General features: G+C 39.4%; 1 protein-coding gene and 1 long non-coding RNA gene across 19 annotated transcripts in view; one reads left to right on the forward strand and one right to left on the reverse strand.

Moving 5' to 3' along the window:
- LOC135168413 (agrin-like) overlaps nt 1-17,463 on the reverse strand; it is a 256,515-nt gene that overhangs the window by 206,090 nt on the left and 32,962 nt on the right. For 2 of the 17 annotated variants that reach the window (XM_064132567.1, XM_064132566.1), the window contains exon 1: nt 13,968-15,531. The exons of the other annotated variants lie outside the window; for them this stretch is intronic. In XM_064132567.1, the coding sequence (XP_063988637.1) occupies nt 13,968-14,439 (472 nt within the window). In that variant the 5' untranslated portion in view covers nt 14,440-15,531. Of the gene's footprint in view, nt 1-13,967; nt 15,532-17,463 lie in introns of those variants that run through there. 17 annotated transcript variants of the gene reach the window in all.
- LOC135168436 (uncharacterized) lies at nt 15,533-16,648 on the forward strand. 2 transcript variants are annotated; one of them, XR_010300038.1, is made up of 3 exons: nt 15,533-16,012; nt 16,141-16,320; nt 16,396-16,648. It is a non-coding gene; the product is annotated as an uncharacterized LOC135168436 (long non-coding RNA). The 2 variants fall into 2 exon arrangements; XR_010300039.1 differs by having other exon boundaries at nt 15,904-16,083.

Raw genomic sequence — 17,463 nt, forward strand, 5'->3', positions numbered from 1 at the left:
TACCATTGGAGCGAGGCTTTCTTCGAGCGGCTAATTTCAAAGACGAAAACGATTGACGAGTGGTGTGTTGCACACTAACTCAACCACAACAACACACACACACTGAGTAAAATGAAATGCAAATGTAATTTTTGTGTCGTCGTATGTTACGATCGGCAATACATTTTTGGTGTAAGAAATGTCGGGTAGGCAATCAATATGTATAAGTGAGTGCTTGAAAAATAAAAGTATCGTGAATTCCAAATGATCCGGAAAAATCGGTATTAAATCGCATATACCCGAGGGCATGTATCGAGATGATGGTGCAAATGTTGCGTGGGGATGATTGCATCTAGTCGATCGGTAGCCACCAGGAGCCCAGTGTATGATCTATAGATCATATTAATGGCGCTACAGACCGACAGAGGCATCTAGCGGTGATAACGATCGCGGCATTTATCGATCGACAGATCGAGTTCTTCGAGTGCCGAGGAGACAGGCATCTCGTATATTTGCATGACGATACCCGGGGTATGGGGAGAGGGCAGAAGAGAGGAGGGACAGAACAAGTTGAGGTTAAATGGGCTTTTGAAAAATGAACGTTGCCCGGTAAATGTATTTCAAATTGTTTATTAAATTTTGAGATAAGATAATGTGAACGACGCAAAATCCCATTGGTGGAAAATTCTCTGGCTCCCACAGCTACAATATTTTCTGATCGATAAATTGTCGAGATACGACATCCCCCGAAATAAAAATTTGAATGATTAGTTTCGTTAATATTTGAACAAGTTATGATTCAAAGGGAATCGGGTAAAGTTTGAACAGCAAAATGATTTATCATTGTAGGACTTCATATGAATCACCTGGAGAATCGATTTTTCAAATCGAATGACTCAATGCAAATCATTAGAATGCAAATGATCCGCCTCTTTGTTACCCGGGCGATGATGAGAAGCATTATTGTGACTTGATGGGTTTGACTTCCCTGGAAGTTTGCAGGCGTACCGCCATGAACATCAATAACGCCCCCCTGTCAATGCTCATCGACCTTTACCCAGTACCCGTCGGCGCCTCGATCCTACTCCGAATGACCGATGACGCTCCCGTCATTCCACATCCCCCAGTAACTTCCACAGGTTGTAACAAATATCGAAACAAACGGAATTTTGCCATTTAAAATCCCAGCGTGCAGCATTAAAATCTCACCAGGAGAATAATAAATGAAATAAAAAAAAATATGATAATTTGGAGATATATACCGGGTGATTAGCGATCGCAGAGGGAGATCGTAGTTTGTTATTTATGGCATGAACATTTTCGAGGCTCGAATGCCGTTTAATGGGGCATTAAGTGGCCTTGTTAAACTAAATTAATCGTAAATCATTTGATTTTGTGGACATTGGGGAGTACCAAGGAACGGATTGAATCATCATGATGTTATGGATGTTGTTATTGATCGTAGACTTGGACATGAACAGTAATGAACGTTTAATTTGAAAGTTCCGAAACAGGTGTAAACATTATGAACCCGTCTAATTCCTACGAACATAATGAAAATAACTCGTCACTATGAACATCGCAAATTTTGCGAAAAGTAATGCCCATTCAACGATGATGAACTCATGGTGAACTCAATAAAAAATTATGATGTAAAGTTATGATTTTTTTTCTCCATGATATCACCATTCACCGTAAGATTAATATCGGTGAATGCTGTAATTTTTTTCAACTCGGTAATCCTGAAACTTTTAAGTGGCACTTGCACTTGACTCCCCCCAGGGAATCGTCGAACCAGGAGCTCAGCCTACCTCAATGCCGGAAGCTACACTTACCATTGAGACTGAGAAAGATCGATTTGTTACGTTTCGCAGGAGTGAACTCGTTACTCACAAACGCCATGATAACTCGGTTCGCAACCCCATGGTTAGACTCTTATCATACCAGGGCAACTGTACAACTGTCTCTCACATTAACGATAAGCCTCAATGCACCAATAGACGTTAAAACATTATCTCGCACTTGCGATCATTTAAAGAATTTTTTTTTCCTCCGTAAAGTCACTTATTGGTGCCCACGTACGCAATGTGCCGCGTGACTTATAAATTCCACTGATATGGGGGTTACCTTCTTTCCCATGTTTTTTGAATAATAATAAAAAAAAAAATATGAAAAAATTGTGGCGCCAGTCTCCGTGATTATACAAGCGTTGTCTCGAGAGAGTTTTCTCGATGATTATATATTACTGCGTGTGCCTTTTATTGCCAGCCATTGGTTACATCGTGCGAACACCTACTGTGCCAGAATCGATTCATGTTCACCGCGTGATTTTTGTTCGTCATTGGGATGTTTCTGTCATTAAATTTTGTTTGGAATTTCACAGAGAATTAAGTAGGTAATTCCTGATGTTTGTGGGTTATTTCAGAAAATTTATTGGGTTTGATTCACGTGAAACCAGATAATGTTTAAATTAATGAGTGATTTTTCATCATTCACGGTGCGTTAAATATTGAATTGATGATGAGAAAGAGCAGTCGGATAACTCCGATGATAACCAGAAAATTACCGGTTACAAACACTTCAGTTGACCAAGTGTTGATCAATTCTTCTAATTATTCAAGATAACTTCAATGTCAAGTTCCTAGCGTTTTGTTTTAGGGGGTAGCAAATACTTTTGTATGTTTACTATCACATTCTATCCACCAAATAATTAATTATCAATCCCCGGAAAATGACGAGAGAATTTAACCGCCCAGCCTAGAGATACATTTATCAGCGGAGAACATGAAAATCACGGCAGAGGTGTTTGCAGAAACGGAATAAAATAGAAGATCAAAACTCGCTTTGAAAAATATAAAAAAAATTTGAAATTATGCCGGTGGTAGAGGCGAGAATGTCCCTGTTGCATCGAGGATCGGCAGCTCTCGGCCACCGTGAACGTCACCGGATCGAACGATCGATCTCGGTTGAATATAAATGTTGAATAGTTGCCCCGAGTCCCTTCACCTGCCTGTCGATCTCACCCAACGACTGAAAAACAACTGGGCGTGTACCAACTCATCTCTGAAAAACACCCCGTATACGACAACGTCACGCTCATAAACAAATGCTCACACCAGTGGGAATCCACTTGGTGGATTTCACCCTCCTCCCCCCGCAGTGTGGACCACTGGACTCTGCTGGTATTTTCTGACGAGTCATCTCAACTGGGAGATACTCTGAAAGCCTCGACGACACCTTAAATTATCATATCGTATGGGGACTTCAAATATTATGTTTTATTCGCACGATCAATCCAGACTCGAGGGACAATGGGAGGTTAAAAATAATATTAAAGTGTTGGTCGACAGGACCTCGAGTACCAGTTATTTTTTTCATTATCTCGCTCCTGTTTATGATACCGGATTATTCGTCCCCGTCTTAAAAAGCCCAAAATTCACGTCCTATCACTCCCGGAACTGTTCGGATTCACTCGGCTCCTGTCGGTTTCCGTTGAGCGTCGGTTGTGTTTACTCTTCGATATTTGTAGGCGGAAATACCCGACATCAGAAACCTTCTGCTACCTAAAGACTTCGCAGAATTAAATAAATCCAAATCATTCTCCTTGATCAGACTCCGTAATTTGCTTAGCCAATGGTGTGCCATGAAATGGCCGGTGAATTCTGCGTGAGAAAATCAATGTACCATGTAGATCGTTACCGAAACAACCCGAAATGCCACCCAAGTGGCGGCTATCGTAGCTGAACATAACACCGATTCAAGAAGCGTATACATTGTACAAATGGGTATGTGTGAGTGGTCAGTGTCATGGAGGGCTTGGGTGGACCGAGTGGAGGGCCTAATACAAAATTTACGACGAATCCGTAATGACCCATGACGCTGGGTGTATAACCGTTGAGAAGGAATCCGCCCACGTGCCCTCATGTGCGCCCGGCATGAGAGTTCTCTTCACGAATTTACATTGGTACCGTGGCTGGTGGCATTGATTCAAGATGATAGAGAGATTAATCGAATTCAATTGGCCTTTGTTCATGTGTCAAAATAGGTTTATTGAGTTGGTTATTGGGCCAATGTTGCGCGGTATATGTTTGGACAGGATTTAATCAACATTCAAGGAGAAATCAAAATCAAATTTGCGATTGCGATAGATGTGATTGATGACAATATTTCAATTTCTGCTAAGAATCATCATTCAGGGACCAGATGATATAGTATGGTATAGTATTATGCCTGAGGGGGATAGTATATATCACGAAGTGAATATTATATATTAGATCAGGACAGGTGTCCAGTTCGATCAACATTTTATTCTCACACGTTGATTCAAGATTTAATGATGACGTATCAATGAAGAAATTAGTTTTGTATTTTTTATACGACAAATGAAAACTTCGAAAATAATCAATGAATATTTTTCGAAATTCGATACGATCGAATGTTGAAAAAACGATAAATAACGCAGCGTGAAAATTCGATACTGATGAAGACAATAAACTCGAGATGATCGAACGAATCCTCCTCCATCGATAGCATAAAAGGTATGGAAGACGCTTGTAATTAACGTTTTGAATGTAAGATGCTATTGGGGGACTGGAGATGTGTGTGTGGGTGCCAATGGAACAGGAGGAGAATGCAATCAGTTCGATAGAATGAAAGCTGTGGGCTTCATAGGATTCGATTAATGTTAAATATAATTAATCGAAGTGTTAACAAATACATCAAAATATCAAATTCATTGAAAGGAATAAATAATCCATTTCTCAATTAATGAAGAATACAAAATTGAATTTTATCAAACTCTTCTCTAAACCATTAATTTTCATTATCGGTAATAAAAATCTAATGATCGGAATCCCGTGGTCGTATTTCGACCGCTATAAAAGGACAAAAATCCATTCAATCGTCGTTAAATACATTCGAAACATAGTTATAATTACCGGCAACAGATTTACGGTCATTTTAACTGTTTTTTAAACGTCCAAATAGAATATACACGCTAAGGGGGCGTAGATCGGGTGTGGCCAGGCATTGAATTTACCCCGGGTTGATTTTACGTGAATTTATATTCCATAAATTACGTGGTTGGTGCAACACACCGGGTGTTAATTCAAATGAGAGGACCCACCCGCCCTTACCGAGTTAAAGTGTTTCCGAAAGGTGAGGAACCCAGTGGGTATCGTCGGGGTTCTTATCGGGATCATACCATCTTCACACTCTTCTCAGGAGTCGGTGGCTCCGTACATTTTCTGGAGATTTAATTCTTCCGATTCTTCCAAAGATGAGAAAAAAAAGAAAAGAAGTTTCTCCCGGTTTTTTATGGATTTTCCAACTATTTCCTTTCTTGTACCGCGGGAAATATATCTCATAAAAATATATTCTAAAATCTGTTTTAAAAACTTGATATTTCGATAAAAAATTTGCTTTTAATTTCAATTTTAGACTTTACTCAAATTGTAAACGTATTATTATTATTTCTCTTTTTTCGGTGTCAAAGAATAATTATCGCCAACCGATGGCCCGATTTTTTAAAAAATTGATATCATAGCGGTTTATCAAGTGTTTTTTCGTTAAATTTTCTCACGAATTTCAAAGGAAATAAATTTGTCACGTCGAGTGGACCTAAGAGCATGTGGCCGTCCTTCAAATGCTCTCGAGTTAGATGATTAGGAAGATGGAACGGATGAAGAAGTGCTACTAAGTATGAATGAAAATTTTTGTTTAAAAATTACTCAACTGAGAATTATCAACTCAGAGATTTTTTTTTATACGACGAAAGACTCCCTCGGAAGCCATTTCTCATTTAATATATTGATAATTCCATGAAGAAGGCCATTTCCACTTGATCCCCGTCACTTCTTCCGCGTCAAAATTCCCTCCAACATCAAAATACCGAGTCCCTCACAGCTTAACCTCTTTCAGAATTCAGTAAAGCAAACCCTAAACCATTGAAACCCGTTGGCATCAGGTTACAACGGCGCGAACACCAGGTTAATTTGGATTTGTGAGAATAACCACTCGATTCCCTTATAAGGTTTCGGTGAGAGAAGAGAAGTAAGATTGGACATTCTTCCCTGTGAAAATATTACATCTTGATCATAACCCAGAGCCCCGGGGCCGATATAATGACGCTCTCTGGTGGATCAGACACAATCGGATCGAACGGAATTTTAATGATTAAAGATTTTATCACTCGCAGGTTATGCATATCTTCGGGCATAATTTTTCCACTAGATCCCTTCGAAATTGACGCACTACGAACATAATTATTGTCATCGATAAATATAGAGAGGACGTGGGTGGAGTGAAAGAGTCACTGCGATTGTAATCGTTGCATATTTTCAATAATTCACGCGCGTTACACGCGTTACAACCGTGACCTCTCACATTCTCACAGCGGTGGGAAAAAAATTATTATTATAAATGGAGTATCTGAGTGTTGTGCAAGAATTGTTGTACCACAACTTGTCGAAACGAGGGGTGATTAATTAAATAAGTTGCAGGTGAATTTATTATCCGGATTTTGTCGTTATTGTTTTTATAATGAGGAATTATGGGAGGAGTGCTGGAATATTTTGTTGATACGGAATGTTCATTAAATCAATTGGAATTTTACGAACATTGGAGGCCAATTATAGTTAAAAAAATAAATATTGTACGGAGAGAAAAGGTCAAGTTTTTTTTTTTGGGAAGCGACGGTAGTTTTATTTTTCATATCGTGTGAAAATTTCATATTTTATTAGAAAACATCCTAATTTCATCAATTAAGTACATCTCTTGATAAATGAATTGAGAGAAGAAATATTTTATTTTCCACTGTCACTCTCACCTTATTATTATTTTTAATTCTCCAGCACACCGTACATACGCGGTAGAGGGTACCATAATTGAAAGCTGTTACGCTTGATATTTTATGGCTTTGTCCCCGAGGCAATGCAAAACTCAATTTTTACTTTTATTTATTTATTTCTCGTTCATTTCAAAAACTTCCCAGGCATTTCATATTTGAAGGCCGTGGTCTCGTAAAGCGGACGTACGAATGTTTGAACACTTAACGGTCACACCAGTGAATAAACAAGGGTCTAATTAAAACGAGGTAAATCACGAGGATACGACGAGAGTCTTCCTAAATGAATTTTTGGTATGTTCAGAAACCAAAAGTATTATTGCACGGTTTTTTGAACTGTCCAATAACTGAAGGGCAAAAAATTTGTAATCAATATAAATAAAATTAAAATCTAGCTGCTCCATTACTAAATACTAATGTTCATCCATTCTCGTTATTAATTTTCCTCCGGAGGCATAAGACGAGTTCAAACAGGATGCTGTATTTTCAGATATTCCACTCTGGAGGCGTCCAACAACCCCATCAATTCCGACCCATGTCCCGATATTTACGGGGGTGCATCGTCAGTCCCTTGATACTTGTCTCCTATTTTTTTTTTTCGGCCTTTCCCAACGCGTCAATTAGTCGCCGGACTGGTCCTAAGACTAGATGACGTTGTCCTACCTTCTGACACATTTTTTTCAGGAGAGAAAAAAAAACTACGACGATGTGAAGTGCTTTTTTGTTCTCATTCGGTAAGAAAGTCATACAATCGACGGTATCTTTGGAATGAGGGCTTTTAGGAAAAAAATGTGGAAAGATAATTCGTGTAGCCACTGGAGTTCTTCAATAAATAATTCTCTAATGACTTATCTACAATTTTTCAATCATAAAAAATGTGGCTGCCGCCCAGTTACTCAGCCCCTCTCGATAATTCCAACAAAAATTCATCCGAAACTCTCTAGAATTGCACTTTTAAAATACAAACGACGAAAAATTATAATTGCACGCATCCGAAATGATTTAAAAGCCCTCCAAAGAATGATTCCTTTACGATTGGGCATCATGATACTAAATAGCAAGTTTAACAACAGCAATGAATTACTCATATTGCCCGCAAATAGCCCCCTACAATCCATTATCAAACAACAACACCGACCGATTATTTAACAGTCGAAAAAAAAAAATGGGTCTAAAAAGCCGAGTGAAGAAAGAATTCGCCCTCACTAACGATTGATCATCCTCTGGTTCTCGCATTAACGGATAATGACGACAATAACAGTCTCATGAGGGCCCCTCGTAATAACTGTAATAACGTCTTTACGAGCGTCAAGAGGTGGCAAAGGTGAGACTCATTGTCAGACCTATTGAGCGGCACTCGAAACAAACAGTTTCTGAGGTGCATTTGCGTCCGATCCCACATCATGATGAGGACAAAAAACCAAAGCCCTTGAGGGAGTTATTATTAAATCTCTCTTAAGTGACATTTCTCCAGGAAATACTTTTTCTCATTCAACAAATGCACGGTTTGTTCTTGAATTGTTTCGCTGGTTAATGAGTTGAGAAGAAAATTAATGCGTAAAAATTAACCAACATATTAAGTACGTTTTTGAAAAATCTGGAAATTATAGTTTCCAAAGTGATTCATTATTTAGGTATCAGAACACGATTACTGATATTTTATTTGTAATGAAAATAAAAATACTTTTACGAAAGATGTCAACGGATGGTGTGATCACTTGATGATTCATATGCCCCCAGTGGAGAGTAGATACACTTTAACATCCGTAATGCGTCCCGTAAAAAATATCTTCAAACAGGCGCTCACTGCGCGTACCTGTCAGCCGTTAAAGCTTTTAACACCCGATTTACTCGAACATTGACTCTTCACCTCTGTCACGACAAAAAAAAAAATCTACGTCTATGACCGAGTTATACGCTGAACTATTTCCGTGTCACACACCCCGGGAGCCCGATAAAAATAGCGGATCTATGCATAAGTGATACTCATTCTTTATCATTTGTCTATTCTATATCTCTATTCTATTCTGATGAGAATGAAGGGGAGGGCAGGTGCCGCCCGAAGCGAGGGCTAGACTCATTTTTGATTCTGGAAGAGAAGTGCAGCAGTAAATCTTCAAGTAGTCAAGTGAATTTCTTGTGATAAAGTAATTCTTCAAAATTTACACGTCACTTCACTTTTCAATTTATGGAATAATCAAATTAATGGAAATGTCTAGCAAAAACAAGTCCATCGAAATAAATCGTACAGGGAAATGTCAGTAATAGATGAACATTTACACGAAAAGAAATTTTGGATAAAAATTAGACCTTTAAAGGGCGAAACGTGGGACAAAATGACAATGATCCAATTTTTAAGTCAAGTTTTGGTGGAAAAATTCGACTTGAGAGGGTAATTTTAACAATAAAACTAACCTTCATCCCTCCCTTTGCCCCTCGGAGGTCAAATATTTCCCCAAAATTTCTTTCCATCTCAGGAGCTTTGAAATTTTCGAAATTTGACGACTCGTCACTTCAATTCTCTAGCCCAGTAATTTTTCAAGTCTCTCAAATTATTCTCACACATAAGTTCCATCAATTCTCAACAAAAACCATCAATCATCAATTGAATAAATATATGACCCTATCTCCCTAACTTTTATCTTACGGCAAACTTTTACCTCCAAACATTTTATTCATGATGAAGAGTTTATTATCCGCTGTTGTGTCATGGCATCGGCGATAAATCGACGGTAGCCTGTCAGACTCGATCTCAATGGTACAATAAACCTTCATAAACATCGCCGATAAAAAATGAGAGGAAGAATGAAGGTAAATATGCATTCTGTTTCGGGGGCTCAATTTTTCAGCGGGTTCTCTGGTTGTGCATAAAGCGTGTATAATACGTAATGTGTAACGCACAACCAGTACTGGACAATCAGCTCGAGCTACCCACGGATTTATCAAATAAAATGTGAGGGAGATGGAACGAGGGGTAAAAAAGAAACGATGAGCAAGGACACCACCAAATATTTTGCGGACACTTTTTTTTTTATTCATCACAATCGAGGGGTTTTTTTTTGTTGCCCTTAAACACCCGTGGAGATACACAACAGAAGTATCCTCACTGGCTATAATCCCCGGAGGCTGAACAACTCGTCTATATAAACCCCCGCGCCGTGACAAAATGACGAGAGAGCGTTGAAACTCGGTATTATAAATTGCAATTATAGGTGGAGAGGGGGGAAAAGGGGGAGACGTTGAAATTGATATGGGGGATTGTCAACGTGTTTTCAGGGATGAGAAGTTATTGATATTCATAAAATATTTGTCAACCGCGCCTCAAATAAACCAACGATTAAAAAACAATCACTTAAAGTTTTTCCTGCTAGAGACTGGAACATTTGATTTGTGTTCGGTCGATTATTTAATGAAAGTGGTTTTGTTAATATTGAACAGATGTCTCAGAAGTTAATGGGGTAAAATTGATTGCGTAACTAATGGAGTGAAGCTAAAGGGTTGTGAGGAAAAAATATATAATAAAAGAGGCGAGGGATTTTGTCTCAGTTGTCCCTATTAATGTTCTCAAAATGACAATTTTCATCGTGAAAATTGGAATTGTCATCCGCAAAATGCAAAAAAAAATAATTCATGAATATTAATGAAAACGTCGGTCAACCCATTCCATTTACCCACATCCCATGAAAGATCGGTAGCGATCGTTACAGTGAGTCGAACCAGATCCGAAGTGGAAACGATTTGTCAAAGAGATATTCGATATCCCCCGAGAGTGCAATCCATATATATTCACCATAGTCGTCCTCTCTCGGTGAAAAAAAAAAAAAATACCCCCAATAAAACCTACGGCATTGGAATTCATTCGATGGTAGAAGTGAGACTCAGCCGTTGGACACGGTTACAGTGTCGATTTGAGCGAGTATTATACGTGTACCGTATAGTGGCCATTGTGATGGCAAGGAGAAATATCTCGTAGGATTAATTTACTCTGATATCGTTCCAATGGGGATTACAATGTGAAACGAGATCGATCTCCCTATCCTCACACACTCACCGAAGAACGATCGCCCACTCGGCAAATCGAGACTGCTCTTTGCCCTCACCAACACTAGAGGTCCTTTTTATTTGAATTTTTTTTGCCTTTTCATGGGTGTTATGGAGGTATCGAGCCATCGACAGGGGTTATCTGCATCGTGTGGATCATATTTTGCATGAGGATATCGAGAGAGAACTGATAATTACGGTTTACCAAGATGGTATTCAACAATGAGTGTCAACAACCCCTGTCCATTTTATGGAGAGGTGGAATTAATTCATGCGAGGTCAATGCTAATTTTTTTTTAGTTCCCTTCACTCCTGGAGGTGGGGTAAGTCCGGGAGAAGAGAGGGAAGATGCTGAAGAGAATAATCAAAGATAGGAAAAGTTAATCATTAACGATTTGCTAAAAAAATAAAAATAATTTTGTCATTTATATTTATCTAGACCCGAAATGTCCATTTAGAAACTGATAAATGATCTTCACGTCTTTCCCCAACCGCAATAACTGAACCCAGACAAACTCCAGTAGATAAATCGTCAAGAATTCCTCTCAAACATCAACCCCAATGTTCCCCCTGATTTACACCCAACAAAACTAAAACCCAGATAGTTCCCTGAATAATTACAATAAAAGTGAATTTTTCCAGTTCACCTAGACACACCTGGGCATTCTCCCAGGGTGTGTCAGTGTTGGAGAAGAAGCCCAACATCTCGGCAGTGTACAGAGAGAGATCACTGTGAAACTTGGCAGCGTGGGTTGTTCAGCCTGCCAACGTATTATGCGTGATCTCTTGTCCTCTCCACAGTGACGACTTTGCGGTGTCCTGTGTTCCCCTGCTATTCAGTAGTGGGGCACAAACCACGCATAAATGCCGCGTGTCTAACTCACACACGGGGACACACGCTCCATTGAAAATTGCGGGGAAGTAAAACAGAAAAAAAAAATATTGAGAGGGAGAGAAAAATAAAAGTGAGAAACTTGTGGAGCATTTTATGTGGGCGAGGGAGATCTTGGACTCCATGAGTTGAACCAGGTGTCGCAGGTTGTCTCTTTGAGATAACAGAAAAGAGTTCAGAATGTTGTTGGCAGGAGAGCACTTGAGATCTCGGATAGAAAGTTGGCGAATGAAATGATTTGTTATCAACAATTCCGAGGGAAAATTATCTCTCTGTATAATAAACCACGTGGGAAACGTCTCTGGTTATCGTATACAGGACATTTTTTTTCCATAAATTAGCAACATTATTTTTAACATTATTTCCTTATGTTGAAAGTAATCGGCTGTTGATTTAATTTTATTAAATGAAAGAGGTTCGATTCTCGAATTTTCTGACCATCGTATTGGTCCTGGATTTGTTCCTGCCATTTATTTTTCATATATTGCACATATGAAAAAATATCGTCATCAGAAGGAACCGGATGGCCTCGAGGAATTCCGGATATCCACCGACCATTGCAGTTGAGCAGCATCGAGCCGGGGCAGAAAGGGGATGGGTAACCGATAGGCAATAATTCCAATCTCGGGAGGAATATCTGAAGAACGATTACTACCATCGGTTTTTTAAATATTCGATTCATCGATCCAATAATTGATCTGAACATTTATCGAATCCATCAATCCATTCTGGTAGAAATTCTCCGAAGAATAATCGACAATGAATGATACGAAGTAATAAAATCTTAACATCGAGGCCAGTGACCCCGTGCTATCCTATCACATCCAAATAATAATCACTTCGCAATTCTCCTAATAAACAATCTCAACCCGCAAGCCTGAAATTCCATGAAAAAAATCCGCCTATGTTATCACATCCTACTGATTACTGATTGACAGTGCACCCCTCGCAGCATTTGTCTTCCGGCGTAGCATTAGATAATCACAGGTATGAGTGGGAATAAATTCTCACGGTTTTACCATAACCTCTCTCACCCCCAGGGTGTAACCCAAATAATAAAAAAGGGTAAGGAATTGATAATGTTAACCGGTCTCTAACGATCCTAATAACCGAATACAATGAAGAACTTTCCCATATCGTTTGGTTCTTCGTCATCGATAATCAGGAACTGCTCGCAACACTTCCCCTTCTTCTACTTTACCAAAAGGCCATATGTCGCGAGAACAAGCTTTACCAATCAATTAAATAGGTGAACACCACTGGTGGCCATCGGCAAATTGAAATAAAAAAAATCCTGCACTACATACACTCACCATCTACCAAAACCACACCCATCTTTTCTCAGAGACCAGCAATACTATAACTTTTCCAGTCTATCATCTTGTCATTACCGAACTTTCTAATCAATCAACTCTTCACTTCGATATGCACTTTTCCAACTCGTGGTTGAATTTAAAAAAAATATGTATCAAGAGACGATTCTCTCGTACCAGAAAATTGCCATATGCTAAAACCCCATCGACTTTTTCACGAGGTACCATAGATTTATATAAGTATCCATCATGCAAATAAGTGTGATGTTTGATAGGGTTTAAATTCACTTATGGCAACCAGTTTCATACACAATATATGTCGAAATATTTCAAGATTAGCATATAGAATGTAATATTTATCCATCAGTAAATCAAAACGTACGCGTTACTATATTGTCTAATTATTGAAAACACCTGAGGTACCAACACCGCAGGCGACAACAATAATAAAGTAAAATCAGAAGGGAGTAGCCCCCCTACGCTCATCATTCACCAAAAACGTCCTCATCTACCTGAAGAAAAGCCCTTCAGAGAAGTCCTGTGCCCCATCTCACCCCATTTTTGCCTAATCCTTCAGGAAAAATTTTACCCCCCCCCCCAATTCTGGTATCACATGATTAGAAACAAATATACTGATACCCTAATAACCATATGTTTTCTCACTGTGTAAACGTACATCTTTGCCCACCAAATGCTACCTAATTGTTGACCACCAACATCGCCACTGATATTTCTGTCCAATTAAACTCAAGAACCAATATCTCACATACGCCCATGACTCACCAAAACCGCACCTATCTTCCCTCGAAACACCAACAATATCACTTCCCAAGTCTACCATCATCCAATCATTACCGTACTTTCTAATCCATGAACCCTTCCCATAAATAACAATTACCTCTAACAGCGGCATGTAGCCTATCCAGATTGGTCAGCGTAAGTGGTAGCGGTCCAAAGTCCATGATAATTTTTCCATCCTCCCTTTTCACCAAAAATATTCCAGTGTAACTTCTCCTCACATACAATGCACAACTGTCATTAACAACAAGATCAATCGTATGGCTAACAACCCCCTTGATAGCCCTTTTCACCCTCACGTGTACATCATTACCCCTGATCTCCTTGATCTTTCCGGTGAATATATAATCAGCGGCACGAATCTTGGCCTGAAATACCGTATCATTTTTTACAGCAGCGGTCAAATTCGCCCGACACTCGAGAAGTTCTTTTGTTGTTGTTGTTGTTGTTCTTGTACCCAGAACAACTATTCCACCGCAGAGGGCAGATAAAAATATAATCTTCCAAATCATACTCGATGATTCTGATAAATCTAATTGCTCTGACTGATTATCATCAAGTTTGATTCTCATGAAGAGGCTGATTGTTGATAGTCCAATGCACTCCAGTACTTGGAAGATCCTTCTGAGCAAATTTTTTTCATAAAATCCCGAAGAAGCCTCTTGACAACTGATGATCAAGGGCGCCGGCGTACGTTGTCCAGCCACATTGCGATCATTGATATCCAAGTGTTGGGTGTTATGGTATGTATCTTGAGCAACAGGTTGGCGCCTTCTCGTATCCCACACCAACGCCAACTGATTTCCAATCTCCTTTGATTTTTCACGAACAGCTTACGAGGATGATGATTTCATCGGTTGAAATTTACTCGTTTCGTTTACACACTGAAAGTTGTTCCTCGTGTTCCACTAACTGATGATCACAAAGTTCCGCCTGAAGGGGTGCAGACGCATGGAAATGTGCTAAAGTCACGATGACATTCAACCGATTTATCGTGACGAATTTGAGTCCATTCGCTTGGAGCTATTTCTCTTGGGCGTTTTTGGGGGATTAATGGAGATGACAGGTTCATAAAATTGTGTCGAGCATCAACCAACACGGCTTTTACGCTGTAATCGTCTTATGGTGACACTTTTGTGAAGACTCGCAATTAACTTTCACCGATCTTGCAACAGTAGTAAATGACTCGGTGGATAAGTTGTAGGGAGTCGTTGGAGTTTGATACTCGTTGTGTTTGGGATTTTAGGGATTATTTGGGGATGAAGATCTTGAATTTTGAGGGGATCTTCTGTATCATCAAGGCTATCCTTGTGAGATATTTTCACTGGCACTTCATCACAGACACTTGCACTTCGCACTGATGATTAACACTTGAATTCCATTGGAGATTGATCTCCCACTTTGATAAACTGTTTACAAACACTGATGATTAAATCCTGAATTTGGGGGCTGATCGTGGAATTACGGTGATTGGTAATGTCAACACTACTTGGATAATCGTCAAATCAATGTATTTAGGGATGTATTTATGCGGTGATTAGGAGTTCTATTGCAAGATCGTGTATGGGACAACGGTTGTTCAGATTCCTCTCGTCTCACGCGCGTCGAGAGAGTGAAGCCAGTGGTTTGGTGGTGGTTGGTCGCGTGGAGGCACGCGCTTGACTGAACGGTGTTTGAGTGTGGATGCTGCAACTACACGGACGTGTAGGCGTTTGAGTCCGAGGGACCACGCACTCCACGGGGGAATAAGGATGGAAATTTGAGAGAGATCTTTGAGATGAAGAAGTGGCAACGAGGAGGATGGAGAATTGAAAAGCTGGGGAGGAGGGAAAAATATTGTGGGTTACTCCCACTTTGGGACACGTGTACTTGTGGGTGAAATTGACGTGATTTGCACTGTGCGCGAAAGGGCGAACGGACGACGATCTACTGCGCATGAACAGTTGTGCAAAGTGAATTTCAAGTTCATTTGAGCATTTTCAGATTTATCCCGAGATGATTGGGTGAATTTGATGAGAAAATATACGATTGAAGAGTAGATTTTTGTTTTGTTCATTTTACCGAAATCTCACTGCTTCTCGATGTCGATAAATCGATGGATGGATGATGCAAGACTATCGGAAACGACTGCACTTTGCGAGAATGGTAATTTCTCTCTTATTTTTCTGCACACGCAGACTTCCCTTGAGGCATCAACATATCTCCAACATCAAAACGTAAATAATAAAATTTATTTCCCCATAGAAAATTAACTAATGAGATTTATTTTGCAGATAATAGATATAGTGATCGGTAGATAGCTGTCCCCAAAAACCAGTATGAAATACATGCAACAAACCCCGACACCTCGCACGAATGACCACGCACCAGATAACACGAGGCTAATCGATATCAGCTTAACGATCCATTGGGGCCAATAATTCATGCACTCGGTTGAAAAATATGGCCAACAGGTATTGGGAAATTGTGGATATCAAATTAATTAACGTAAACTTTTGTACTTGGAGTATTTTTTTTTTTTTTACCAGACGATTGGAGAGATGTCACCCGTGGGCAACTGCTGCATAATCGCCTTAAGAACCCACGCGCACTCGGATCGAACGATACAAATCTGCACCATCGATCCTACAAGTTCCCTAATTGAGAGTTATGCTAATGTCCTGGGAGCTTTAAATAACATATTCAATGGTTGAAATGTTCGAGTCATCATTTTCCGATTATTTCACACTTTGAGAAAGAGGGCAACAGAAATTAGTAGTAACATGAGTTTAAAATGTAGGAGATTTTGTAAACTGTGAAAATTAAATGTTATCATTAGAAACATTTAGAGTGACATTAACGTTGATTTAGACAAAACGATTTCCTTTAATTGTGAAGGAATAATGGAACTCGAACTCGTTTATTGCTTGTTATTTTAAATAATTAAGAAGGCTCTTCAGGAGATATCAATAAAATTTTAGGGATTGTTCACGTCCCTCGAATCAACTATTGAACGTAAAAATAATGGATTTGACAACCCTCACGAATTTCACCCCCAACAGCCATATTTTTATCTCAAAGTGAATATAATAACCCCGGAATGTCGAAGTGCGGGTGCACCCGGAGAGTGGAACACAACTCGACGACGTAGTTCAAGCCGATGAAGATGAGTTATGGTGAACGTCGCCCCAGGTATTCACTGTTATAGTACCAGATCTCCTTCTCTATACGCAAGAGAAATGAGTGTCAGGGGTGGGGAAAGACATGAGTTCACGACGAGGGGGAGTTAAACGTTTGCGTGTGATGCCGCATCGTTAAACCTTTATATATTTGTCAGGAACATTTGAGTAATGTACAACTATCGCTGAGATCGCGGAACGTGGAACACTGATTTTTAGTTTTATTTTCATTCTTATTCAACCCCTGATTACAAATTTCCCCACATGTTTTCTTCGCTTCTATTTTTCATTCCCCTGACGAGTGTTCAGGCATTGTACTCATCAACTAAAAAATTAGAGTCATTGAATGATCCAGTGAAGACCGATCTATTAAAGACATCGACTTAAAAGGCACCGAAATGTCGTGGAAAAAAATTAATCGACATAAAATTCATCAGT

This window comes from Diachasmimorpha longicaudata, chromosome 13, assembly GCF_034640455.1.
Source record: "Diachasmimorpha longicaudata isolate KC_UGA_2023 chromosome 13, iyDiaLong2, whole genome shotgun sequence".
NCBI lineage: Eukaryota > Metazoa > Arthropoda > Insecta > Hymenoptera > Braconidae > Diachasmimorpha > Diachasmimorpha longicaudata.